The sequence below is a fragment of the Malassezia japonica genome, chromosome 6 (genome assembly GCF_029542785.1).
Source record: "Malassezia japonica chromosome 6, complete sequence".
Classification (NCBI taxonomy): Eukaryota; Fungi; Basidiomycota; class Malasseziomycetes; order Malasseziales; family Malasseziaceae; genus Malassezia; species Malassezia japonica.
The window spans coordinates 578318-604600 of NC_083375.1; the positions used below are offsets into that span (position 1 = coordinate 578318).

The following is a 26283-nucleotide window of genomic DNA, read 5'->3' on the forward strand; positions in this document are numbered from 1 at the left end:
GGCTGCGGCTTCGTGTAGGATGCGACAATCTCCTCGTAGGACGTAGCAGGTGGCGCCGCGGGAGCGGGGTGTGTCAGACGGACGAGACCGTCGAGGATCAGCAACCGCCTTTCGTCGGCCGTCAGTGGCTTGGCGGGCTTCTTAGCAGGCGCGCCGTCTTTGGACGGCGGCGCACCCAGGTCCGACAGCTTGGTATGCTTGCCCTTGGCCGTGCCATACGGACTCTTGGCCTTGCCGAGGTAGGCGAGCACGTCGCCTTTGGTCAGCATGCCGTTGTGGCCGGTGCCCTTGATCTCTTTCTCCGCATTCTGGATGCCATACTGGTTCGCGAGGCGGATCACCGACGGGAGCACAGGGCCGTCGAACGAGACGTGGCCGGGCTGCGCCCGCGGTTCGCTGGACGCCTGCTCGCTCTTGCTCTCTTTCGGTGCGCTCTCCTTCGGAGGTGCACTGTCCTTCTGCTCGCTCTCTTTCGGGAGTTCCAGGTTGGAGATATCGTCGCCCTCCTCGGCCAGCAGCGCAATCGGCTTGTTCACTTCCACGTCCTTCGTGCCGGACTGCACGAGAATCTTGGCGAGCACGCCGTCGTCATCGGCCTCGACGTCCATCATGGCCTTGTCGGTTTCCTTGCGTCAGCCACGAAACATACCACTTCCAGCATCACCGTACCCGCGGTGAACGAGTCGCCTTCCTTCAGCTTCCAGTTCCCGAGATTGCCTTTGTCCATCGTCGGGCTCATGGCCGGCATCGTCATTTCATGCACGGCCAGGCGCATCGCCGACGTCGACATTGCCGCGTAGCGCACCGACGGCGCCACACGCGCAGCGGCCCACAGGCGCGCGCCAGGCGACGCACGTACCGACCACATCGTCGAAGGTTGTGTGGGGTCGGGCTCGACCTGCTAGGACTATGTGCTAACACCTCCACGTTCTTGCTCCTTCGCGGGCGGCCGCGCACGGATGCCGAGGGACTGGAGCAGTGCGCGGTTGCTGCGCCCGCTCTTTTTGACGACGCCAAGGCCGTGGCGGGGCGTCCATGGGCCGAGGGATGCATTGGCGTAAAAGTCCATAGGATAGTCTTTGGTCTCTTGGTCGCCCTCCGAGCGCCCTTTGGGGTAGCGGATCAGGCCCAGGTCCGACTCGGTCGTCGACCACAGCGGCGCACGGCCGAGCGCAGCGGCCGCCTCGTAGGGGCTGAGCAGCGGCTTGGGGAACGCAGAACCCCAGTCAATCGAGAGACGGGGGCAGGACGTTTGCACAAAGACATTGAGGTGGTCGCCAAAGAGGCCCACTTTTTGGGGAGACAGTTCCGAAAGGAGGATAGGGACGTGCGACAGGTTGGGATCGCGCGCATGCAGCGTATCCGCAAGATAGTCGAGCACCTGCGTGCTGCCCTGTCGTCCCAGCGTACCAAGCACAAGGCCCCACCCAGGGGTATCCGACGGGACCGTCTCGGTGGTGCCCGCCACGGGGTGGGGCGCCGGCGCCTCGAGCTCGCGCACACGAGCGACGGGCGTCAGCGTCGACTGGGCCTCGTCAATGGCAGCGTGCCGAAGGCGGCGCATCGCCGGGTGGTCGTACAGCTCGCGCTGGAGACGCTTTGTGTACGGATCGTAGCGGAAGGCGGGGATGCGGGGGTTTGCAATCATGATCGACTCAAGATGGAAGCGGCCGTCGCCCACATAGAGAATCGCATCGATCTTGTTCGCATCGAGCTTCGGCGAGGTGCAGCCCAGGATCTCGCCCGGGCTCAGCGGCTTGATCTGGGGGACGGTGATGTGGTAGCGCTGCGACGAGCGGTCGACGTGGCGCACCAGTGCATCCGGCGCCACCTCGCCGCCTTCAATCGCCAGCGGCTCGGCCTTGGCATCGGCGTCGCCTTGCGCGAGGCGCGTGCGGATGTCCTGGATCGCAGCAATGAACTGGATCGTTCCAACGAGCGCCAGGTGCGTCGGCGTCTCGTTCTCACTCGACACTTCGACCGTCAGCGTGGGCGGCGCATTGCGCTCCTCCGGCGAGGTTAGCACCGTACGCTGGAATGCCGTGCGGTCGCTGGGGAAGTTGGCGCGGACAGTCTGCAGCAGGTGCTCGGTATCAATGCGGATCTCGACAAAGATGTAAAGCGTGCGGATCATGGTTTGGTCGACAGGCACAAGGCAGCTGTGGCCGTAGTGCACTAGCATGTCGCACCCCAGGCCCATGGCCGTGTAGTCGTCGACACAGCACGCACCGTACGTGACGTCGCCCATAATGACTGTTGTCGCATCAGTGAAACGTTCCACAATGTCGGAAATGGCTGTCGCCCAGAGCGTGAGACCTTCAGGCATCTGCAGCGCCACACACTGCGCTTCATACTTGCGAATCTGGTAAATGGTCTTGTGAATCTCGAAATTGTAGTTGCTGGGCAGCAGGCTCGCAATTGCGCCGTTCAGGAGAGGGTCCTCGGTGATAGAGGTGGGTACACCACCTCCTATAGGTGCAGAGCTAGACGGCTCTGCGCGTGTGAACCGCCGAGGCGGATGCGCTGCATCGTTCATGCGGACAAAAAACGAGGAGGCAAAAAAGAGCCAATTCGCACTGCCTCCACCTAACAATGATCTTGTTGGAGTCGCTCCTGGCGCTGGGAGCGTCCGGGGGTACTGTCTCGTTGCTGCCCCCTCGCGATGCGCATATCCACATCTCTGACACGCTCGATGCGTCAGGAGCATTCGTACTTACCCACTATGTTTTGACCGCGCTGCAGCAGCCGGCTCACAGCGTGGTGTGGGTGAGCTGTCACGCCGACGGATTCGCGCACTGGAACAGCATTGCGCGCAAAGCGGTATGTCGACGTGCTCACACAGGGCATGCCTCTCTCGCAACATACTGCATCGGGGCAGCTGCAATACATCGATGCTGATGCACACCTCGAAAGCAACGAGACGCTCTCGTCCCTCTTGGACGACATTCGCATGGGCATCACCGTCGCGCAAAGCACGACGAACGCCCATGAGCCAAGTCCTGCGTATCTTGCACGCACACTGGTGGTGGTCGATAGCCTCTCGTTCCTCCAGTGGAGCCTGCCTGGCTCGGTCGAAGAGGTGCATGCTTCGCTCGTCCACTTTTATCGATCGCTGCGCGCATTATGTCGCACGGTACGTGTCCCTACTTATACAGGAACACGCCGCACTTCTTACGTTGCAGCATGCGGATGCGTGCTCGGCGGTAAGCGCCAATGGCTCGCTGGATGCGGGCGACGAAAAGCTCTTTCGCCTCCTCTTGCGCTCCGCCGACCTCTGGGTCGCGGTGAACGAGCTCGCAAGCGGCCGTGCGGCAGACTGCGACGGTGAGCTGACGGTGCATGCGCTGGGCCGCACGGCTGCTGCTGCATTGGCACCCGCTTCCCGCGACGAACTGATTCCCCTCGACGCCTTCCGGTTAGACCGGCCGTCTCAGGCATGCCTCTTTCGTATCGTACCGGACGGCACCGGGCCAAAGAATGCCTATGGTGTGCGCTCGTCTGTCAAGATCTGGTCGCGAGGCAGCGGGCAGGGGCTCGCCTGATGGGTGTATTTGTATGTAACTATTAAACTCGCTTGGCGATCTCGATAGCGCCTTTGCATCCGTATGCCACAATCACCGAGAGTAGCGCATGCGCAGGCGCTTGCTGAGAGTCGTGCTCCACGGCCGTATCCAAGTGCTCGAGCTCATCGTCGCGGAACTCGATGAGGACCGAGCGCAAGAGGGCCAGCGCCGCTTCGAGCTCGGCCGCCTTCTCGCCGGTGTATTTTTTCGCGAGCTTCTTGGAGATCGAGTCGAGGTGCTGTAATTGACTGGGTCAGTGGGGCGACGTACTCGTCGTAGTGCTCGCCGATAACTGTCTCGACCGCCTCGGTGCATGCCATAGCGCTCTTTTCGCCCAGCATGGCCGTCGCACCGCCTAGCACGCGCCCGGCGAGGGCCCATAGCGGAACAAGCGCCGAAGGACGTGTGCGGTATTCGTCCAGCATCGCACTTGTCGCCTGCAGATGCTTGCGCTCATTCTCCCACATTTCCTGCCATGAGCGTGGCAACGTACCATAATCAGTGCCTTGTCCTTCGGCTTGCCTTGGTAGCCAAACACATCGGCCTGGGCCTCGTAGATCGTGTTTGCAGCAATCTCACCCGAGTGATCGACACGGAGCATCGCAGCCACCTCGCGCTGATCCTCGGCCTCGAGCGAGGCAAGGAACCGCGCCGTGCGCGCAAGCCGCACCATGCGGTCATCACCCGGTTTCGTATACGCATCCGATGCAAGATTCTCGGTAGAAAACAAGCGCACGGCATCGAGTCGCACCGGCCGCCGCACATACCGCGCAGCGACCGCACTCCGGCTCGCGATCCGCAACAGCGCCATGGTCCTCCAGAAAGCCCTCCACTCTGACTAATCCCTCGCAGGGAGCCGCACGATAGTGCGGCTCGGCGAGATTAAGGATTCCTCTGCCCTCCTGCGCCGATGATGATTCCCCTGCTGAGCTTTGTGGGCATTGCCTTAGCGGGCTCCGTGTCCGCCCAAGGTGGCTTTGTCAAAGCCCCCACTGATCTTACCTCTAAGAACGGTCATGCGAATACCACAGTCCGCTTCAAGTCCGTGCCCGCCGGTATCTGCGAGATGGACTCGGACGTGAAGAGCTACTCGGGCTACGTCGATACGGCGGAGAACGAACACATGTACTTTTGGTTCTTTGAGGCACGCAAGGACCCCAAGGATGCGCCGCTGACGGTGTGGTTCAACGGTGGTCCTGGCTCTTCGTCCATGATCGGCCTGTTCCAGGAGAACGGCCCTTGCCGCGTGACGCCCGACGGCAAGGTGCACAACAACAAGCACTCGTGGTCGGAGGTGTCCAACATGCTCTTTATTGACCAGCCGGTGACCACTGGTCTTTCCTACTCCAAGGTCGGCCCTGTGGTGTACAACACCGAGACCCATTCCATCGTCAAGTCCCTCGACAAGGACGAGTGCCCCAGCAACCTCAAGAAGACGGAGGAATGCGGCACCTTTTCGCTTCCCGAAGATACGGACGCGCCTAGCACCACGCTCTCGACTCCGCCGGCGGTGTGGAAACTGATGCAAGGCTTCCTGGGCGCCTTCCCCGAGTACGCCAACGCGTCGCTGCACCTTACGACGGAGTCGTACGGCGGCCACTTTGGCCCTGCGTTTGGCGCGTACTTCCTCGAGCAAAACAAGAAGAACCTGCCGGACACGGTTCCTCTGAACCTGGAGTCAGTGATGATTGGCAACGGATGGTTCGACCCGATGGTGCAGTACCAGGCGTACTACAACTTTACCGTGTCGCCGGGCAACACCTATGACTACCACCCGTACAACAAGTCGGTCACCGACAAGCTGTACAACGATCTTTACGGTGAGGGCAAGTGTGTCGACCAGCTGAAGGAGTGCTATTCGTCCCGCAGCGACAAGATCTGCCGCAAGACGGACGCGTTCTGTGCAGCGCATGTGGAATCGGTGCTCGATGTGGTCGTGAAGCGTGACGAGTACGACATTCGTGAGTTAATGCCCGATCCTTTCCCGTATGGGAGGTACGCCAAGTACCTCAACTCGGAGAAGGTGCAAAAAGCCATCGGTGCCTATCAGAACTATTCCGAGTCGTCGCCGATCGTTGGCAAGACGTTTACCAAGACGGGTGACGACAGTCGCCGCCAGAGCTCGGTCAAGAACCTCCAGTCGCTGCTCGACCAGGGCGTTACCGTGACGCTCCTTGCGGGAGACGCCGACTACAACTGCAACTGGCTGGGCGTCGAGGTGATTGCGCACATGGTGGCCGGCAAGGACTTTGCCTCGGCTGGATACGCGGACATCAAGACCTCCGGTCCGGAGACGCCAGGCCAAGTGAAGCAGGCGGGCAACTTTAGCTTTGCGCGTATCTACTACAGTGGCCACGAAGTGCCCTTCTATCAGCCGATTGCTGCGCTGGAAGTGATGAACCGTACGCTGTTCCACAGGGACATTGCGACTGGTCAACGCTCCACTTCCAACGGCTACAAGACCAAGGGCTCTCACCAGAGCACGTTCCGCCAAGGGAACGATACGGTGCAGTTCAAGCCGTTGCCGAAAAACGCCACGTACAACCCCATCACGCACAAGCCCAATTAGACACAGACCTAAATAAAAGCTAGCAAGGGTAAATAATATTTTACGATTACGATTGGGATATACAGAGTTCTCCGATCTCACGCTGTAAAACCTCAGATACGTTTATAGAGTCATAGCGGGGATAAGGCATGCCCAACGGGAATGAGCGTTGTCATGCCTTTCATGAAACTTGGTTGAAATCATGGTATGTTGCAAATCAGTAGCCACCCATCCATGCCACATTAATGACGAGGAGCATGGGATATCAATTCATCGATGCTGGGCAGCTGGAGCCTCGCGGGCTTCGGGGCCTCTTCAGCACGAATAGGGGGCAAAACAGTCGATGAGGATGCGACCGGTGCAGGTGGGGGAGAAGGACGCGTAGAGTACGTCTCTGCGTGGGGGGCGTGATGAGTTTCATTGCGAGGGGTATAATCATAACCACTCATGGAGTGATGACGATAATCATAATAAGCCGGACGACGAGGAAGCACAGCCCCATGCTTCTCCGAGTCCATAAGACGTTGAGACCAGCCGTTCATCCAGTGCTCAGGGCTGTGCGATACACTGCGCCTGTACGAGTCCGAGGCGAATGAAGCTGAGCGGCGGTGGTTCGCCTCCGACGCCTCCATGCGGCTGTGGACGCTGGAGGGAGCATAGCTCGATGTAGGCTGGGGGTGCGCAGGATACTTCTTGTCTTCCGAGTAAGCCTCGTTGCTCAAGTTCGAGGGGTAGACAGGGAGCACGAGCGAGTGCGACGCCATGGGTGCACCGTTCGACTTCTTGCGCTGCTTCTGCCTCTTGTTCTGGAAAAAGACCTGAACCTTGCGGGGCGAGAGGCCAAGCTTCGCTGCGACTGCCTCGCGGACTTGAGTAGAGGGAAAGCAGGTTTGCTGCAGGAGTTCGTGTAAAACACGGCTCTGCTCAGGCGTCAGCAGGGTGCGCGCACGCTTCGCTGAACCATTGCTGCGACCACTGTCCGAGTACTTGCGGCTCCGCTTCGGGGGAGCCTCCGAGTCTCTTGACTCATTGCCGCTCTTTTCCAACTCAGGCGTGCCAGACTCCGACGAGGTCTCCGAGTTGTTCGACGGCTCGTACTCGCTAGGCTTGTACAGAGGGAGGCGCGGAGCGTACCCACTTTCAGGCGAGTCTTGTTCAGAGCCTTGGCCGGTCTTTTTCTCACCGTTCAATTGGTGCGAATAGCGTAGCATAGCACGTCGATTCTATACCAATCCCAACAGCTAAACCAAGTTTCCTGCTGACGATTTCACGCCACCGTAACCTGGATATTTGACAGAAGAGACGTAAAATCCCTTTCATGCCCGAGGGTCTACTATATAAGTGTCTGGCTACTGACGATTTCTGTGTATTGAATGCAGGATTGCCCGCAGACACAACGTTAAAGAGGCTTACAGGCCTATTTCGCTCCGCCGACGCCAACTATGACGTACCACTGGCCAGTGATACTGCATCTCATCATGCGCCAATGATGAAAACAATTTTATTTTCATCACAGGAATTATCCGACTTATCATTCTAAGTTTCTAATTGGCTAGTGTTTGACTGTTTGTCATCCACAGCCACTGCGCCGCGGAATATTAATTTCTGATACGTTAGGCAGTCCGCGGAACCCAGGTGCATGGCCCTGGCTAGGCGCTTAGGTGCATAATGCCCAGCTGCTGCGGGCGCATCCTAATTTGGAGCCCAACCAGATGACGCATTGTTTCTCCGAACTGGGTCCGTGCACGGCCTCGCTTCGCTTAGCTCCGTTGCTCTCCGCCGCATAATGAGACGAGGACCAGGTATAGTCGCATTAGACCGCAGCACTCAGTCGTCGGCGCAATATAGCTCTTTATCCAATGAGCTAAATGAAACCAAGGTTGAAGACTTGAGACACCAAATCGACGTGTTTGGACGCCAGCTCCGTGAGTTTGCAGCAGCGCACAAGAAGGACATCCGTCAAGACCCCGAGTTTCGCCATGCGTTTCAGCAAATGTGCACGAGCATGTGGGTTGACCCCTTAGCGGGCCGACCTGCTACAGCATCCGCAAGCTCGAAACTTGGAAAGGTGGGCGAACTTTGGAACGACCTTCTTGGTTTCGGCGATTGGCAGCACGAGCTTGGTGTCCAAGTTGTGGATGTCTGCGTGAGCACGCGCAAGCAAAATGGGGGTATCATTTCCATGAAGGACCTAATTGATGGCATCATTCGGCTACGAAAGGGGCCACCCCTTTCCGCTTCCGATCAAGGGAAAGAATACACGGATGCACACATCACGGAAGACGACGTGAAACGAAGTATCCAAGCACTTCGCCCACTCGGGTGCGGCTATGAAGTATTTTCACTAAATGGGAATACCATGGTCCGCACGGTCCCCCACGAGCTAAGTGCGGATGCGATGGCCATCTTACAATATTTGGCCTCCCCGGCAGCCCCCAAAGATACCCAATCATTCCCCTTTGTGACGGTGCAAGATATGACTCATGCGCAGTCCTCTGTATTTGAAGGCTGGGCAGAGTCTAGGGCGCAGCAGGCGGTTGATGACATGACGCTCGGTGACGGTACGCTTTGGCTGGATATTGTACCCGCAGACGCGAGCCCTACTCCAGAACTGCTCAGGCGGCGCTATTATTCGCTTGCTATGGCACAGAATGCATTACTACAAAAAAAGCACCGCCCTGCAGGCGTACTCTCGGACTCGCTTGCACAACTCCGCGTATGAGCGGAATTCCCCCCACTGGCCACGTGGAACCCCACAATGGGAAATATATGATTAATCTACGACCCCATGTCTTTCGGCGGACGTGGAGGCAAGGAGCCGGGAAACGGTCCGATGCCGGCATCGACCTAAGAGGCCCTTTTACGTGCCCGCTCCGGTAGTCGTGATTTAGTCATTGAGATTATGCCAGTCCATGCATGTGCATGACTAGGTGCAGCTCCACAATCAATCGGCTGGCGGGGGGAGTCTTTCCCGGTTCATCGGAATTTTAAACCCACAAGCGCTCATTCCACACACACCATCATGGCCCCCCCGCAAAAAGGATTCTCGTGGTCGAACATTGCCGTTGGCGCGGCCATGAACATGTTTGAGGTTACGACCCTGGGTCAACCTTTCGAGGTGATCAAGACCCAGATGGCGTCGAACCGTAGCCAGTCGATGGCGCAGGCGCTGAGCACGGTCTGGAGCCGTGGCGGCGTTTTGGGCTTCTACCAGGGTCTGATTCCTTGGGTACGTGTTACGATAAAGGCTAACCTTTCAGGCCTGGATTGAGGCGTCCACGAAGGGAGCCGTCCTGCTCTTTACCTCGACCGAGGTGCAAAAAGTGGCCAAGACCTTTGGTCTCGGCCCCGGTGCGGCTGGTCTCGCCGGTGGTATGACTGGTGGTATTGTCCAGGCCTACGCCACCATGGGCTTCTGTACTTGTATGAAGACGGCCGAGATCACCCGTGTCAAGCAGATGCAGGCCGGTGAAAAGCCCAAGTCGACTTGGGCCGTCTTTGCTGATATCTACCGCAGGGAGGGTATCCGTGGTATTAACAAGGGTGTGAATGCCGTTGCCGTGCGTCAGTGCACGAACTGGGGTAGCCGGTACGTATGCGCAAACTGGGCGACTAACTCGCAGCATGGGCTTTGCCCGCCTTGCCGAGGCGCCTGTCCGCAAGATGGCGGGCAAGTCAGAGAAAGACAAGCTGTCGCCGATGGAGCGCATCCTCTGCTCGTCGATCGGTGGCGCTCTTGCTACCTGGAACCAGCCGATCGAGGTTATCCGTGTCGAGGTACGTTTTGCCACCCTGAGCTAACCCTAGATGCAATCGCTGTCGAAGACCGCCGCCGAGCACCGTCCTGCCAAGCCTACGATTATGAACACGGCTGCATACATCTACAAGGAGAACGGTATCAAGGGCCTGTACCGCGGTGTGAGCCCCCGTATTCTTCTGGGTGTGTGGCAGACGGTCTGCATGGTTTCCTTTGCCGACACCGTACGCGACTGGATGGGCACGAGCAGCCACTAAGTGGAGATAGAGCACATGGCTTTTGTAAATCCGATCCCCCAGCACCGTTCGAGCCCACAAAGGCCCCGCGGCTGTGCCACGTGAGCTATCCGGTCGAAGGGCCCGAGATGATCACGTGACTGATCGCCCATGCGTTGGGTGAAGCCCGTGCGCTGTGGGTATAAAAAGCGGAACTGACCCGGGGTGTGTGGCAAGAAGCTTCGACGAGACCATTATGACTACGAAGCACATCTTTGAGGACTCCCACGGCCTGGTCGACAAGGCCGTGCTTGGTGCTGCGGCTACGAATCCCGCTCTGCGCGTGTATGTGAAAATGGAAGGAAGTGGCTGACCTTTAGGTACGCCCCCCACAAGGTGGTGTACGATGCGGAGCACTCCCGCGACAAGGTCGCGCTGATTGCTGGCGGTGGCGCCGGCCACGAGCCGTCGTTCACTGGCCTTACTGGCCGTGGTCTGCTGACCGTGGCTGTGTCGGGTGATATCTTTGCCTCGCCTTCCGCTGCCCAGATCTGCTCGGGTGTGGACCTGGCGCCGACCGACAAGGGTCTTGTGGTGATTGTGAACAACTACACCGGTGACTGCCTTAACTTTGGTCTTGCCGCCGAGAAGGCGCGCTCGGCGTACAACGGTGAGGGCGGCAAGAAGCACGTCGAGATGGTCATTGTCGGTGACGATGTCTCGGTCGGCCGCACCAAGGGTGGCCTTGTCGGCCGCCGTGGTCTGACCGGTGTGGCGTTCGTGTGCAAGGCCCTCGGTGCTGCTGCCGAGGCCGGTGAGGACGCCAAGACCCTCGGCAAGCTCGGCCGCTCGATCGTGAACAACGTTGTGACGATCGGCTCGAGCCTCGACCACTGCCACGTCCCCGGCCGTGCGAAGGACGACGAGGAGCGTGGTGCGCTCGGCCCCGATGCCATCGAGATGGGTATGGGTATCCACAACGAGCCCGGTGTGAAGCACCTGGAGAAGAAGCCCAAGGCGAACGAGCTCTTCTCTGAGATGCTCTCGCTCCTGCTCAACCCCGACGACAAGGAGCGTGCGTTTGTGCCCTTCTCCAAGGACGACGACCCAGTCATGGTGATCAACAACCTCGGTGGCATGAGCAACCTGGAGCTTTCGGCGATCGCCGCAGATGTCCAGAGCCAGCTGCAGAAGGAGTGGGGTATGCGCCCCGTGCGCGTGTACGTCGGCACGTACATTACCTCGCTGAACGCGCCCGGCTTCAACATCTCGCTCATCAACCACAAGCGCATCAAGTCGGAGACGGGTGCCGACTTCCTCGAGCTCCTCGACGCCCCCACCGATGCTTCTGGTTGGCTCGGTGTCGCCCACGGCTGGAAGAACCAGGCGATCCTCCCCACGCCTGATGAGCAGCTCAAGGAGAGCAAGGCGATCCTGGAGAAGAAGCAAAAGTCGGGTCACGGCGTGAGCGGCAGCGCGACGGAGGGCGCAGCTGCCTCGAGCGGCCCCCTGAACTCTGACGCGGACCTCATCAAGAAGGTCGTGGAGAACGCGTGCAAGGCAGTGGTGGACGTTGAGCCGACGCTCACCAAGTACGACACCATTGTCGGTGACGGTGACGCTGGTGAGACGCTTCGTGGCTGTGGTGAGGCGATCCTCGAGGCGATCAAGAAGGGCGAGATTCCCTTTGACCGTGCGACCGCGACGATCCTCGGCATCGGCCAGGTGATTGAGTCGAACATGGGCGGCACCTCGGGTGCCATCTATGCCCTGTTCTTCACCGGCCTCGTGCAGGGCCTGCTCGAGTCGACGGACGACACCAAGTCCAAGGCTTCGGTCAAGAACTGGGGCCACGCCGCGCAGACCGCGCTGTCGAACCTCGGCAACTACACGCCTGCGCGCCCCGGCGACCGCACGCTCGTCGACGCTCTGACGCCCTTCTGCAAGACCCTCGACGAGGAGGGCAAGAAGGGCACCGACGCCAAGTCCGCGCTCTCGGCCGCTGTCGAGGCGGCCAAGGAGGGCGCGGAGAAGACGCGCGACATGACTGCGCGCCTCGGCCGTGCTACGTACGTCGGCGAGACCTCGGAGAAGGTGCCCGACCCCGGTGCGTGGGGTGTGTTGGCGCTCGTCGAGGGCATTGCCAAGTCGTTCTAAGTATTTCGTAGGTACAATGCATGGATCCTAGTTATACAGCCCAGCTCTCCTCCTCGGCGGGGTCCGCCTCGGGCTCGACAAACGGCAGGGCGAGGTGCTGCACCGAGAGCGTGCACACCGGGCACGCGCCCGCAACGATCGTATTCATCTCGCTGCGCACTGCGTCGACGTTTGCCAGCATCTGCAGCGAGTGTACGTCGGCGGTCGGCGCGGCGGCCTCGGCCTTGGCGTCCTCGTCCGCGCTCCGTGCACGGACCACAGGCTCCGCAAACGGATCGAGGGGCGCCAGGACGCGGCGCCCGCTCGCGACGCCTACGCTGAAGCCGGTGCTGATCGCATCGACGATGACCTGTGGCCGCACGTGTTCGCGCAGGCGGTCGAGCTTGAGTGTGCCGCTGAGGCCCTGCGCGACGCTCGCGCCGAGGCTCGCAAACGCGGGCGACTGCGAGGTGTCGGCGGCCTCCGGCTCCTTGGGCCCCTGCGTGAGCGCCGCGAGCTCCTCTTGGAGCTGGAGCAGGCGGCGCAGGAGGCGGGGCGGCAGGTGCTGCGTGACCTCTTTCGTGAGGCAGTCGGCGTGGAACCCGTGGCGGCACGGGAAGAGGTACATTTGCCGCTGGAGGAGCGGCGCGCCGCAGTCCTCGCACGCCTGGTCCGCGTCCATGTGCAGGAAGCGGGTGGAGAGCGACTGGATATCCTGCTGGATCAGCTCGGCGGTGCGTGTCGTGCGGTCCATCTCGCTCTTGAGCGCGTCGATCTGGGTGACGTACGTCTCGAGCGTGTCGCAGATCTCTTCCTTAAAGCCGTCGATGACGACAAAGTCGGGGAAGAGCGGCAGGATATCCTCGAGCGTGAGCAGCGACGTGCGCTGCAGAAACTCCATCGCGCTCTGGATGCCGTGCTCCTGGCGGATAACGTGCTGCGCGCACTTCAGCCAGAGCTCCTTGCGCAGCGCGTGGTCCGTCGCGAGCTCCGCGCAGCGGCACGCGAGCTCCATGTCGCCCGCCTCGAGCGCGAGGTGCACTGCGTTTTCGTGGCGATCCATGCGCGCATAGAGGCGCACACACGCGTCGTGGAGGCGCTTGCGCGCGCAGATGCGCAGTGCATAGTTCATGTCGTAGTATGCGCGCCCTGCGGCCTTGCTGCCTTCGATCGCCTGCTGCAGCGCGTCGTTGGCGCGTGCGCGGCTCGCCTCGTCGGCCTTGTCGTTGGCGGCGCGTTCGGCGAGGAGCGTAATGAGCAGGTTGTGTACTGCCGGCGTCGTGTTGCCGTGCGTCGTGACGTGCTGCAGGTACTGCACGCTGTAGTTGACTGCGCCCGGTGCTGGGCGGTGCTGGAGCAAGGCCGGAATGAGGCGCGCGGGATCGAGCGCCGCCTGGCGCTCCCAGCACTGCACCGTCTCGGCCGGGGCATGGCTCATGAGGATCGGCGCAAAGTGGTAGTAGAGCTCGACGTCGGACTGCGACGCGAGTGTCGTGAGCGCCGTCGCCCACTGCTCCTGTCGCACCCAGCGCGTGAGGATCTGGCGCGTATCGCGGATCGCCTCGGCGTATGCGAGCCACATATCGTCGCGCCCGTGCCGTGCGAGGATCGCGTAGGTGGTCTTGGGGTCGAGTGCGGGCTGGTACGTGGCAAAGAAGGTGCGGAGCGCGCTTTCGAGCGCGTGCTGCTGCGCGGTGAGCGACGCACTGTCGCCGTGCGACGCAACCTGGTCCTCGAGGCGGTTCATCGCGCCGAGGTACATTTCCACGAGCCACGTCGCGAGCATCAGGCGCTGCGTCTTGGCCGTCGGCGGCAGCTGCTCGAGGCGCGCTGAGACATACGCGCGCAGCCCCTCGTGTGCGCCGTGCTCGACGAGCCCAAGGACGACCTGCTCAAAGGTGCGGTCGGCCGTGTGGGCGTAGGCGTCGGCCGCGTCGCTATACGAGCCCTGCTGCATCATGGCATCGCCTCGCGCGGCGTACACGAGCGACGCGCACGCCGCGTTCGGCGCGTACTGCAGCGCATCGTCGTACGCGTGGCGCTCGAGCAGAATGTGCCACACGTCGCGGTCCTCGGCGCTGACAATCAGCTCGAGAATGTTGGACTGGGTATAGATCCAGCAGGTATCCTGCGTCTCGTCCATCGTGACGCCGACGACGCTCTCGCGCGCGCCGAGCGGCAGCGCCTCATCCCACGCGACGTGCTCGTCCATGACATGGACACACACGACGCGCTCGGCGTATACCAGCACGTAATGAAAGGCGGTGCGTGCGATAAACAGCGGCGTGCCGTACGACGGATAGGCCAGCAGCCCCGTCTTTTCCAGGAACGAGTTGGGGGGCGCGCTCGCCAGGTTCAGCTCCGCGTGAAAGAGACCGGCGCCGGTGAGCCACGCGAGCGCACGCCGGGCGCCCGCGAGCATCGGCGGCGCGGTGCACAACAGCGACGTGTGCGTCAGCTCGCTCGGGAGCTCGATCTTGAGGTGCGTCAGGAGTGTATCGCGGTACGGCTGGAACACTGCATCGTAGACGCTCGCGTCGTCGGCCGGCGTGCCGAGCGTGCCGCTGAACTCGTAAAGACGCGTCGGCGTCGCGGCGACGATGTAGGCTTCGCGCGCGCCTCTTTGCACGGTCTGCAGCGCGAGGCCTGCGATGCGCTGCGGCTCGCTCAGCACAAACACGCGGTGCACGCCGCGCTCGACCGCGCCGGTGTAGTCCGCAGTGCCGCCCGCGGTTTTGCGGGCGAGACGGTCGAAAAAGTCGCCGCGCTGTGCGGGCGCGTTGGGCGCCGCGACCTGGACCGCGCACGTCAGCTCCCACACCTCGCCGCGCGCAGTGCCGAGCAACACTGGCGGCGTGCACACCCAGCGGCGGCCGGCCGGCGGCGTGCCGAGGCTCGGCGCTGCGTCGCTCTTGCCCCATGCCGCCGACGTGATGCAGAGTCCCGCGAGCCGCGGCAACAGCCGCGCGCGGCTCCACGACGGCGTCCAGTAAAAGTTGTGGCCACTCGCAAGGCTCAGTAAAACGTGCTCCGCACTGGGATCGACAAACATGCAGCACCCCTCGGCGCTCACGCCGCGATGCGTGCGTGCGACGGGCGGCATCGGCACGGTCGCCTCGCACGCACGCGCCGGATCATCCAGATCAAGGCACACGAGACGCAGGAGCGGCGCGCTCGCGTCGTGCGCATGGCCGCCGTGCAGGCACAGCACCATGCGGTTCGACGCTACGGCAAGCTGGACGAGCGACGCGGGCAGCGCGTACTGCACGCGCCCCAGCTGAAACAGCGGCGCAGGGAGCTCATCCGGTGTCGGCGCGCCGTCGCCTTGCCAGTGCGGCGGCGAGGTCTCATCCCCGAGCTCCGCCGCATGCGCAGGCACGGCCGCACGCCGGGCACTCCCCTCGTCCGCGCGCATCGTAGTGGAGGTTCGGGCTGGGAATCACTTCTTTCTACGTGGAGAGCTTCGCAATGATAAACTTGACGCCGACGAGCGCCGTCGCCAGGTCGCCCGACGCCATTGTCGCGAGCTGCACATGCAGCTGCAGCGCGCCGGGCTGGTTGCGTGCCTCGATCGCCTGCGCGAGCTGCTGCAGGACAGGCACCGCCTTGGGGTCGACCAGCTCATTGTTCAGCAGGTCGAGCAGGAGCTGGACGCGGCGCTCGGCATCGTCGAGGATGCGCTTCGGCTGCGCATTGATCGAGTGCAGCCGCTGCACCTCGCGTGTAAGCGCATCAGCAACGGGGCGCAGAGGCGCAGGGATGTGCGCACGATCGCCACGGGGGTGCACGAACCCGGGCTTTTGCGCGGCCTGCGGCGTGGGCGGCGCGCCGTATCCCGCACCGGGCGTCGCAGAGCGCGGCGTCGCGGGCACACCGGGCGTGCGGCCACGCGCGGGGGTGCCGGGCACCGCGCCAGGACGCGGCGACGCAGGCGGGGGCATGCCGGGACCACTCGCCGCACGGGGGCCGTACTGGCTCGGGCCGGTATGCTGGGGACGCAGCGCACCGCCCTGGGGGGGGACGCTGGGGGGCCCGCGCGCGCTCGGCGTCTGGGGACGCAGCACACCGGCTTGGCGGCCAGGCGCAGGGTCGTACGGGCCGTTACGCGGCGCGTTGGGGTGGCCGAGGCCAAGGCCCGTGCGCGGCGACGGCGGCGGCGGCATGTTGGGCGGCACGGAGCCCGCGCGGGGCGGCGGAGGAATCGCCGCGCTGCGGGGCGGGCCCTGCGGGGGTGCACCGTGGCCCATGCCTTGGGGCGGGCCCTGGGGGGGTGCGCCGTGGCCCATGCCTTGGGGCGGTCCTTGGGGCGGGGCCTGCGGCGGACCCTGCGCCGGGGCGACCGGCGACTGATTGGGGAAGGGCGACGTGATGGCCGGCGCCTGGAAGCCGGCCGCGCTCGGGACGCGGGGCGGCGGCGCAGACGCGGCCGGCACATCGTTCCAGCCGCCTTGGTCGCGCTTAATCGGTGGCGGAGGAAGCGCCGTGGGAGGCTGCTGCGGCTGCGCGTACGCGTTGCTCGTCTCGAGCGCAGTCGCCGGCGGCGCGTACACCGACGGGGCCTGGGGCGCGTACGCGGGCTGCGTCGGCGGCTGCTGGTAGGCGGGCTGCGGCGGCGGAGCGTACGACTGCGGCGGGGGCGCGTAGGCCGACGGCGTCGGCTCCGGCGCCGCGGGGGCGACCGACGGGACGGACGGGACGGCAGGCACGCTCGGCACACTCGGCACCGTCGGCACGCTCGGCGGCGCGCTTGCCATCGGCGGGGGCGCGAGCGGCTGAGCCATCGGCGGCGGAGCCAGCGGCTGGGCCATTGGCGGGGGCGCAAGCGGCTGCGCCACTGGTGCGCTCGGGACGCTTGGGACGCTTGGGACGCTCGGGACGCTCGGGACACTCGGCGCGCTCGGCTGGTAGTAGCCGCCGTACTGTCCGTACGTCTGCTGCGGCGCCGCGTACGTCTGCGCGCCATAGTCGTACTCGCCCTGGCCGGCACGCAGGAGGCGGTCCTGCTGCCAGGCCGCGGCGCCCATGGCCGACGCCGGGACATAGTCGGGCGGCGTGAGCGCAATGAAGCGCTGCGCGACGTCGACGAGGCCCTGTTCGGCGAGCACGTCGACGTACTCGAGCACGCGGTCGTACAGCGGCGCAAGCTTGTATTCCTTTTCCTCGCCCTCGGCCGGGGCCTGCGCGAGGTCCTCGTCGGTGTACTGCACAGCGTGCTGGAAGACGGTAACCTTCTCCATAAAGGTCTGGAGCGCCTCGGCGTGCGCCGAGTAGCGCGAGTCGTCGCGGCCCTCGACGGCGTGCGAGCGGATGGCGCTCTCCTCCTCCATCATCTCGTCGATCCACATGCTGGTCACCTTCTCGAGGCGGCCGGCCGCGAGGTAGCAGAGCACGGCGTTCCTGCGGTCCTCGCTCGAGGCGTGTGTCGCGAGGTAGCGGTCCTCGAGGCGCTGGCCGAGGCGCTCGGCGAGCGTGTTAAAGTCTTCCGGCTTGGCAAACGTGCACAGGACGACAAACACTTCCTGCCACTCGGCGAGGTCGGCGTTCACGACAATGTCCTCGAGGTCCTCCATGACGATGCTCTGCAGCAGGCGCAGATACGGAAGGCGGTCGGCGTGGCGTTTAAAGAAGGCACGCTGCGTCTTGACCAGCAGCTCGTCGCCCGCGCGCGTCGCGAGCACGAGCGCGTCGGCAAAGCGGTCCTTGGACACGAGCAGCGACACGGCGTGCTCAAAGTCGCCGAGGACCAGCGCCTTGGTCACTAGGCGGTCGCACTCCTCCTCTTCCGAGGGGTGGATGCGGAAAGGAGCGTCGCGCACCGGCGGCTTGGGCGGCGCAAGCTCCGCAAGCGCATCCGGCGCAAAAGGATCGGACGGCTCGCCGCCAAACGGATCAGCCTGCGGCGCCTCGCGAGCCTCTTCGCCCTCGTCCAGGTCGGACAGGCCAAGCGCGCCGACGGCCGACGTGACCTTGTCGGAAATGTCCGCCTTGGAGAAGCCGAGCAGCTCGACCAGCTCCTCGCGCGAGCCCGCGTGAAAGAGCGTCTGGAGCGCCTTCCAGTTCGGCACGTCGGCCGCGCGCGTGCTCGGGTCCTGGCTCTGCTCCGCGCAGAACTCGGGGAGCGTGTTGTTGTCCAGCGCGTCGTTCAGGCGGCGCGCACGCTCGGCAATGTGCGGCTCGGTCTGAATATCGTGGATGTGCACGTTAAACTGGCGCGCGCCGTTCTGCACGCTCGGCGCACCGACACTCACGAGCTGGCCACCGAACCCGAACGCGACCGACGTCGGGCGGCGCAGCCACTTGGGCGGGTGCGTGAGCGACATGCCGCCGGTCGGCACGAGATTCTGCTCACCGAGCGTGCTAAAGAGGTCGTCCGGGTTCGAGGTCTGCGGCACTTCTGGCACCTCGTTCTCGGTGTTGGTCGACTGGAGCGACTGCACGCGGATGTGCCCGTCAAAGCTCGCGGTCGCCAGCAGGTTGGGGTTCGACGGGCACCACTGCACGTCAAACGCCCAGTTTGCGCTCGGGGGCATCTCGGCCACCATCTCGCACGTCTGCGGGTTCCAGCACGTCGTGCGGTTGTCCTTGCCGCACGCGAGGAGCAGGTCCTCGTCCTGCTGGCACCACGACAGGCCCAGCACGCCCTTCTCGTGGCCGGTCAGGACCTTTTCAGGCGCACGCGAGTTGCGCAGGTCCCAGAGCATAATCACCGGGCTCGAGTCGTCCTCGCTCGCGGTCGCGAGGCGCGTCGCGGTGAGCGGGTGCCACGCGACGGCACTCACGCCGCGGCGCGCACCGGCCGCGAGCGCATTGCCGACGCCGCCCGGGCCAAATCCCGTGCCGGCGGTGCCTGCGCCGCCGCCGTAGGCGAGCGCGACGACCTCGCGCTTATGGCGCAGGTCCCACACGGACGTGTAGCCGTTCGACGAGGCGGTCGCGAGCACATGTGACACCTGCGAGTTCCACCCGAGGCTCGTGATCTCGTCAATGCGCTGCGAGCGCGCGCCGGGCGTAAAAGGTTTCGTAGGGCGGTCCATGTCCCACACGTAGATCTCGCCGTTTACCGCGCCGCTCGCAAGCAGCTTGTCGTGCAGGCGGTTAAATGCCAGGCCACGCACCGGCCCCTTGTGGATCGCGTTCTGTGTCACAAGCGGGTCGTCGGTCTTTTCGAGCAGGCGCTGCACGTCCCACACGGCCAGCTCGCCGTTCTCGAGACCGGCGGCGACGAGACCCTGGGGCTTGGCAGCATTCACGCAGCCCCACGCGACACGGTTGAAGCGCGCGCTCGCGGTCGTCGACGCCTGCACGGACGGCGCAGAGTCCGCGCCGTCCATGGGGAGCTTCCAGAGCTCCAGGACACTGTCGCTGCTAAAGCTCTCGTCGAGCGCACCGGCGACCGTGCCCGACGCAATCATCGGACTGGCATTGTAGTTTTGCGGCGACCATGAAAAGGCCGCCGTGCGGGGCACACTCGCCTTCATGGTTCGTCAACACTCGCCGTCGTACACGTCGACGTATCGTGCGGGTTCGAGCGCGCCCGTTTGCTGGCACGGCACGTGGTCCCACGTGGTCCGTTCCACGATGCGGCGACGCGAGGAGGACTATGTGGACGGCGCGGAGTTTGACGACTCGGACGAGCCGATTGAGGAGCTGTCGGATGACTCGGACGACTACGAGGGGCTGCCGTCGCTGCCGTCCGCGCCACTGCGCTCGGTGATCGCGGAAAAGGCCGCGAATCGGGGCAAGAGTGCGCCGCAGGAAAAAAAGAACAGCGGCGCGGCGCGCGCGGGCGACAAGGGCGGCCTGGAATCGGGGGGGTACAGCTGGGAAGCGGCCTACCAACGCAGCTGGGACCATGTGCACGAAGACGAGAGCGGGAATCTCGAGAGCGCTGTGCGCCGCATGATCGCCAGCAACAAGCGCAAGCGGGCGATGCGCGACGCAACGCCGGTGCAGCGCGGCATCATCCGCCACTTTGTCCTGGTCTTGGACCTGAGCGCGGACATGATGGAGCGCGACCTGCGCCCGAACCGCTTCGAGCTCACGCTGCAGTACGCGCGCAAGTTTGTCGCCGACTACTTTGACCAGAACCCCATCGGACAGCTCGCGATCGTCTGCACGCGCGACGGCCTCGGGGAGCGCCTGTCGCTCATGGGCGGTACGTTGCGAGACTAATGCAGGAAACACGGTGAACCATGCGGGCATGCTCGTCAACAAGCGCAAGCTAGAGCCACACGGCGAGCCGAGCATCCAAAACGCACTAGAGATGGCACGCAGCTGCCTCGTGCACCTGCCCAACTCGAATACACGCGAAATCCTCTATATCTCGGCGTCGCTCACGAGCGTCGACCCGGGCAGCATATACCACACGATCGACAAGCTCGTCGAGGACCGCATACAAACGTCGGTCATTTCGCTCGCGGCCGAGATGCACATCCTCAAAGAGGTCTGTGCACGCACCGGCGGCGACTTTGGCGTGGTGATGGGCGAGGACCACTACAAGGAGCTGCTCCAAAAACACGTCCCACCGCGCGTCATTTCGGAGCGGCCCACCGCCCAGAAGGAGTACGAGGCGGACCTGCTCGTGATGGGCTTCCCAAAACGCCTGCCGTTCAACGCCCCGGCATCGCTCTGCGCGTGCCATGGCCGCGTATTTTCCAGCGCCAAGGCCCAGTCGCACCTCGAGGGCGGCGGCGCGGCGGCGGGCTACACCTGCCCGCGCTGCAGCGCCAAGGTGTGCCAGGTGCCCACCGACTGCCCAGTGTGCGGCATCACAATCATCATGAGCACACACCTCGCACGGTCCTACCACCACCTATTTCCTGTGGGCAACTATCGGCCTGTGACGTGGGAGAGCGTCACCGAGTCCTCCGCCCCGGCCTGCTTTGCGTGCGAAGTGCCGTTTCCGTCCAAGGCGGAGGCGTCCGCGGACGACGCGCCCGTGGCGGACGATTCCGCCCTCGCGCCTTCGTCGCGCTACCGCTGCCTGCGGTGCACACGCGAATTTTGCCTCGAATGCGACGCGTTTGTCCAGGAACAACTCCATACCTGTCCGGGGTGCACCTAGTGCGCCCGCTTACAACCGACTGCCCTGCGAGGGGCAGCCCTCGATACCCCATGTAGCCGCAACCCCGCGCCCCTGGCGCTTGGCACACAGCCACGCACGCTGACGAGGTCCATTGGCCGCGCTGGCGGAAACCGCTGCGGCGCGACGCCATTGGTTCTGGAATTGTGGAGGAGAGTTTGTTGCCATGTGGCAGGAAAGTGCCCTGACCGCGACCGGCGCACTTGCACACGAGGCTTGCCGCGAGCGACGCTGCGTGCGCAGTAGAGCGAGCTTATATACGGAGCTGGCCTGTGTCGAGATAGTCCTTCGTCATGTCACATCCATACCCGTTCTCGTCACGGAGCGAGGACCGAGGCTCGACACTACCCGAGGCGGATATAATCCAGGCCTATGCGTTTGACGACTCGGCGGCATCCAAGCAGCCGCCCTCCTATGCCACGGAAGAGGAGCGGCCGTTTTTTGGCGATACATCCGTGTCGAGCGCGGATGTGCCGAACCCAGCACCACCCATGGCCGTGGACCAGGTCGGCGGGCTGGCACAGCCGACGGGCGTCCCGGTCAGCGCCGCGGAGGACCCCCTCGTCTCGGCCTCGTCGAGCGCCCGCCGCGTGCGCTGGGGGGCGGATGAGCTGCCGAGCAGGGGCCCCGCCAAGATCCACGTACGCCCGGGGGGGCGTGGGCCGACCGTGTCGGTAAAGCGCCCGGCCGCCGCCCCGGGGCCGGAGCCAGAGCCGACACCGACAGGCACCACCGGGATCAAGCGCCAGAACCATCCGGGCCAGATCAGCCTCGCTGGCCTCGGACCACCGAACCTCGGCCAGACCGAGGCGATCCCGATGCAACCCATGGATGGCACATCGGGTCAGACCGGTGCGGTGGGCCTCGATGGCGAAGACAACGATCGGTTTCTTGCACTCTCCCGCGAGCTGAACAACCTCGATGAGGAGGAGGAGGCGGAGGACGTCGCGGCGGGCCGCGCGGGCATCTCGAACGCCGCATTTCCGCCGGGCGAGGATACGGCGCAGCACGACACCCGCAGCGAGGACGAAATGCTGAATGATCTGCGCTCGGGGCCACTTACGCCGGGCACACCGGGATCGACGACCGACTCGAGCTACGACCCGGCAGAGAGCCTCGATCATGTGGAAATCATCGAAGGCGAGACGGATGGCATGCCTTCGCGCCCGAAACGCTCGTCTCGTCTCCGGAACAGGAAGAACAGGGGCAAGTGGGCGCAGGTGCGCAACCTCATCGGTATCGACTCGTCGAGCAATGAGACCGTGGACATGATGGAGAGAGGCGAGGTCGGCGCGGGCGCCACCAACATGAAGAGCGTCCCTGTCGAGACGTCTACGGGCCTGCGTGGCGCCCACGGCCGCTACCGCCCGTCTGCGCTCGAGCGCAAGGCCGCCAAGCTTGTGCGTGCCCACAAGATGGTGGGTGCGGGCGCCAAAAAGAAAGCGTCACCGACCGAGCTCGACGGCGTGCGCCGCGACCACTTGCCCGGCTCAGAGGCGTCGACACCAGACGCACTCGACACGGCGCAGAACCTCGATGCGCGGCCAGTGGCGGGTGGCGGTGTGCTGGGACAACTCTTGCAGCTGTACGAACAGCAGCGCCAGGAACAGGCATCAGAGCACAGCGCGACGGGCGACACACCGAGCGCCACGACCGATGCCGATCTCGGTGGCGGCGTGACGTTGCGCAGCGGGCGCGTTGTCGATGCGTATGGTAATGAGGCCAACGTCAACGAGCTGGACCCCGGTCTGCTGCGCCAGGCGACATCCGAACCGGATACGCCCCACAAGACCCCGGGTGGTACACACTACTACTCGAGCGGCCGCCCGGTGTCGGTGAGCTCTCCGCCAACTGGACTTGGTGGATTTGCGACGGCCAACATGGGCCAAGTCGGAAAGTTTAGCCAAAAGGTCGTCAAAGGAGTGGCGGCCGAGGCAGGTATTGATGTGATGGACGAGCGTCCCAAGGCTGCTCGCTCGTCGGCCGGCACCATTGGCGCGCTGATCGCCACGACGGGTAATCTTATCGGCGCAGTGAGCCCCAATCTCGCTCAGCTCGGTCCGAACCCCAAGCGCCCTGGCTACACGCTCGACCGCTACCTCTTGCCCGAGATGAACGAAAAGACGCTCAAGCGGACGGCCAAGATTGTGCGTGATGCTGCACCTGTGCCCAAGAGCCAGCGCGCAAGCCTCACGCCGGGTGGTCCGCGCACGCCGGGCGTCTGGACGCCCGGCGGCGTGACGTCTCGAAGCGCTGACGACAGTTTCAACCCCTACTTTGCTGCTGTGACGCCGAATGAGAAATCAGGCTCCATGTCTATTGCCTCGTCAAAGCCCCACTCGCGCTTTGGGTCTGATACCATGTCGAGTGCGTCGCACCGCGTTTCGCAGATTGGCCACGCGGGCAAGCACATGTTTTCGCGCAGCCTGCGCCCGGTACCTGGGAGCACCGGGTCGGACAGTGCGCACGGCGGTGGCGATTACTTTGGCAATGCCATGACCGACGAAGAGATCGCCAAGCAGGAATGGCGCCGCAAACTTCGTAAGCGCAAGGCGAAGAGTAAGAAGCAGGAGATTTACATCACGATGCACGTTGCTGCGATCCTCAAGCGGCAAGAGTTCCTCATGAAGTTTGCGCGTGCGATGATGATGTTTGGTGCGCCGACGCACCGCATCGAGACGCAGATGCAGCAGACTGCCAACGTACTCGACGTTAACTGCCGCTGTATTTATCTCCCTAACCTCATGCTTTTGTCGTTTGGCGACGATGCGACACACACCTCTGATACCAAGTTCATCAAGCAAGGCAGCGTTCTGGACCTGACCAAGCTGACGGACATGCACACCATTTACTGGAACGTGATTCACGACAAGATTGGTGTCGAGCGTGCTTCAAAGCAGCTCGATTCGCTGATGCGCCGGCGGCCGTACTTGCGCAAGTGGCAACAAACCGTTATCGGTGGCTTTGCTTCCTTTTTCATCACTTTTGGCCAAGTTGGTTTTGGCGGTTCGCTGCTTGATGCATGTGCTGCGTTTTTGTTGGGCGCTTTCCTGGTCTTTTGCCAAATGTCTATCAAGTCGGAGCTATATTCGAACGTGTTTGAGATTGTCTTTGCCACGTTGAATTCGTTCATTGCCATGGCCCTGCACATCATTCCTGACGGAGGTTACAACAGCAAGCCGTGGCGTGGTGAGCTGTTTTGCTACAGACCCATCATTTCGGGCTCGATTGTGCTGATCCTGCCGGGTTTCATTGTCTTGACTGGTGCGCTGGAACTGCAGTCTAAGAGTCTTGTCTCGGGGTCTGTGCGTCTCGTCTACGCCATCATCTACTCGGTCATGTTGGGTATCGGTATCAAATTTGGTACTACGCCTCTCTCTGCTGTGCGGTATAACCAAATGAACGATCCAAATTACAAGGGTCAAAAGAATGGTTTTGACCCGCTTCATTGCCGTGGACAAGGAGACTCGGACAACGATTTGAAGCCAAGGCACTGGTACACCACCAAGGCGAGCCCCTGGTTCGCGTTCCTTACGGTACTAGGCTACTCGGTCATGCTGTCGTTGCGCAACCAAGCCAAGGTCACCCGCAAGGAATTCCCAATGATGGTCCTCATTGCGTGTGGCGGCTGGTTGGTGGCCAACTACTCACAACTCATGGATAAGGGCGACATCTCCCCAGTCCTAACGAACCAAATCTCACTGGTGGCTGCCATGGGCTCGTTCACTGTCGGAATGTTGGCGAATCTCTACGGCCGTTTCTTTGACGGGCGGAGCTTTGTGGTGGCTGTACCAGGCATTCTCTACCAATTGCCCTCGGGTCTGTCTGGCAATGGTGCCTCATTTATAACAAGCTTCACATCCAATTCGAACGGGACATCGTCTGGTGTAAGCGAAGTCTCGGATGGCTTGACGATCGGTGAGCAGCTCCTGAACGTTTCACTGGGTATTGCGATCGGTCTATTCTGCGCTACGATCGTGATGCATTTCTTGGGCGGCCGGCGCGTGCGTGGCCACGGTATGTTTTCATTTTAAGGGACTGTCAATGAACTGGGTCTGTCCCACCCACCAGTTCGGCGCGGGGCCGGGCTGTTTTGTAGGCGGAATAGGATGATGACAAATATACACACGAGGATTGGTCGGCTGCTCGACAAACGGACGGAGGCGGCGGTGCGGTACGCGCATTGCGCGGCCTGCGCCTGCGTCTGACCACAATGCGTTGGCATCCACAGAAACACTACAAGGCTATATCCATAGAACGCTCGAGTGTATCGTTTCGAGCGTTAGGGCACGTAGTGGAAGTGGTGCTCCTCCTTCTGGTAGCGAATACCGCTGCGATTAGTTTAGTGATGGCACGTACCAGTAAGGGCAGCCCTTGGGACCCGGCTTGTCCTGTGGTTAGCATAGTCAGCCGCTTCACATACCAGGTTGATGTATACACGGGGGTGACCAAGGGGGCCGTCGCCTGAGGTTAGTCGAGGTCCAAGTACGTACCACCATCGCACGGCACGACGCGCTTCGTCGTCATCTGAATCGGCACGTTGCTGATGAGCTCCATGGCCGACAGAGACTGGGGCTGGAACGCCATATCGACCTGCTCGAAGCGCGGGCCCTTCATGGCATCGACCTTCGGCCGCTGGTCCTGCGACCAGGTCTCCAGCGCATTCGGCGCCTGCTCCACACCGTACTCGAGAACCTCCGGAGGGGTCTGCGGCTCCGCAATGGGCACCTCCTTGTTCGACATCAGGTGGTGGTCCTCAACACGCGGGCGGACAAAGTCGCCGCGGGCCTCCTCGGTGGGCGCGGGCGGAGCCTCCGTGGGGAGCGTCGAAGTGCTCTTGGCACGGACAGCCATGAGCGAAAAAGGCGCGCGGCGCACGGCGCGCGCCTGGGAAGCAACGGTCCTCGCAAACATGCTCTTACCGGCAGTGGTGAACCGTGGATCGCAGCGGCTGGGCCGACCGTGGCAAATCACGTGACCCT

The 26283-nt window shown here is 63.0% G+C and overlaps 11 protein-coding genes across 11 annotated transcripts; 5 read left to right on the forward strand and 6 right to left on the reverse strand.

The window, feature by feature from the left end:
* Positions 1-121: 121 nt before the first annotated feature.
* On the reverse strand, positions 122-868 carry PDX1 (dihydrolipoyllysine-residue acetyltransferase; the record flags this gene model as incomplete). Its single annotated transcript, XM_060267384.1, has 3 exons — positions 122-128; positions 166-626; positions 650-868. The coding sequence occupies 3 exons, from the start codon at positions 866-868 to the stop codon at positions 122-124; spliced, it is 687 nt and encodes a 228-aa protein (XP_060123367.1).
* A 39-nt stretch (positions 869-907) lies between these two features.
* Positions 908-2536, reverse strand: DPH1 (2-(3-amino-3-carboxypropyl)histidine synthase; the record flags this gene model as incomplete). The annotated part of the gene is made up of 1 exon (XM_060267385.1): positions 908-2536. The coding sequence occupies one exon, from the start codon at positions 2534-2536 to the stop codon at positions 908-910; it is 1629 nt and encodes a 542-aa protein (XP_060123368.1).
* Positions 2537-2692: 156 nt separating this feature from the next.
* MJAP1_003458 (uncharacterized protein) lies at positions 2693-3542 on the forward strand (the record flags this gene model as incomplete). Its single annotated transcript, XM_060267386.1, has 4 exons — positions 2693-2709; positions 2757-2820; positions 2843-3133; positions 3156-3542. 4 exons carry the CDS (start codon positions 2693-2695, stop codon positions 3540-3542), a joined length of 759 nt encoding a protein of 252 aa, XP_060123369.1.
* A 22-nt stretch (positions 3543-3564) lies between these two features.
* On the reverse strand, positions 3565-4374 carry COQ6_1 (Putative ubiquinone biosynthesis monooxygenase; the record flags this gene model as incomplete). The annotated part of the gene is made up of 3 exons (XM_060267387.1): positions 3565-3811; positions 3834-4033; positions 4057-4374. 3 exons carry the CDS (start codon positions 4372-4374, stop codon positions 3565-3567), a joined length of 765 nt encoding a protein of 254 aa, XP_060123370.1.
* Positions 4375-4473: 99 nt separating this feature from the next.
* MJAP1_003460 (carboxypeptidase D) lies at positions 4474-6132 on the forward strand (the record flags this gene model as incomplete). The annotated part of the gene is made up of 1 exon (XM_060267388.1): positions 4474-6132. One exon carries the CDS (start codon positions 4474-4476, stop codon positions 6130-6132), a length of 1659 nt encoding a protein of 552 aa, XP_060123371.1.
* Positions 6133-9133: 3001 nt separating this feature from the next.
* Positions 9134-10125, forward strand: MJAP1_003461 (uncharacterized protein; the record flags this gene model as incomplete). The annotated part of the gene is made up of 4 exons (XM_060267389.1): positions 9134-9340; positions 9396-9700; positions 9735-9888; positions 9937-10125. The coding sequence occupies 4 exons, from the start codon at positions 9134-9136 to the stop codon at positions 10123-10125; spliced, it is 855 nt and encodes a 284-aa protein (XP_060123372.1).
* Positions 10126-10339: 214 nt separating this feature from the next.
* Positions 10340-12240, forward strand: MJAP1_003462 (uncharacterized protein; the record flags this gene model as incomplete). Its single annotated transcript, XM_060267390.1, has 2 exons — positions 10340-10426; positions 10480-12240. 2 exons carry the CDS (start codon positions 10340-10342, stop codon positions 12238-12240), a joined length of 1848 nt encoding a protein of 615 aa, XP_060123373.1.
* Positions 12241-12271: 31 nt separating this feature from the next.
* MJAP1_003463 (uncharacterized protein) lies at positions 12272-15634 on the reverse strand (the record flags this gene model as incomplete). The annotated part of the gene is made up of 1 exon (XM_060267391.1): positions 12272-15634. The coding sequence occupies one exon, from the start codon at positions 15632-15634 to the stop codon at positions 12272-12274; it is 3363 nt and encodes a 1120-aa protein (XP_060123374.1).
* A 34-nt stretch (positions 15635-15668) lies between these two features.
* SEC31 (protein transport protein S31) lies at positions 15669-19697 on the reverse strand (the record flags this gene model as incomplete). Its single annotated transcript, XM_060267392.1, has 1 exon — positions 15669-19697. The coding sequence occupies one exon, from the start codon at positions 19695-19697 to the stop codon at positions 15669-15671; it is 4029 nt and encodes a 1342-aa protein (XP_060123375.1).
* Positions 19698-19797: 100 nt separating this feature from the next.
* On the forward strand, positions 19798-25409 carry MJAP1_003465 (uncharacterized protein; the record flags this gene model as incomplete). The annotated part of the gene is made up of 6 exons (XM_060267393.1): positions 19798-20374; positions 20397-21207; positions 21627-24664; positions 24845-25135; positions 25199-25278; positions 25401-25409. The coding sequence occupies 6 exons, from the start codon at positions 19798-19800 to the stop codon at positions 25407-25409; spliced, it is 4806 nt and encodes a 1601-aa protein (XP_060123376.1).
* Positions 25410-25583: 174 nt separating this feature from the next.
* MJAP1_003466 (uncharacterized protein) lies at positions 25584-26155 on the reverse strand (the record flags this gene model as incomplete). The annotated part of the gene is made up of 4 exons (XM_060267394.1): positions 25584-25632; positions 25661-25692; positions 25725-25765; positions 25795-26155. 4 exons carry the CDS (start codon positions 26153-26155, stop codon positions 25584-25586), a joined length of 483 nt encoding a protein of 160 aa, XP_060123377.1.
* Positions 26156-26283: the final 128 nt, after the last annotated feature.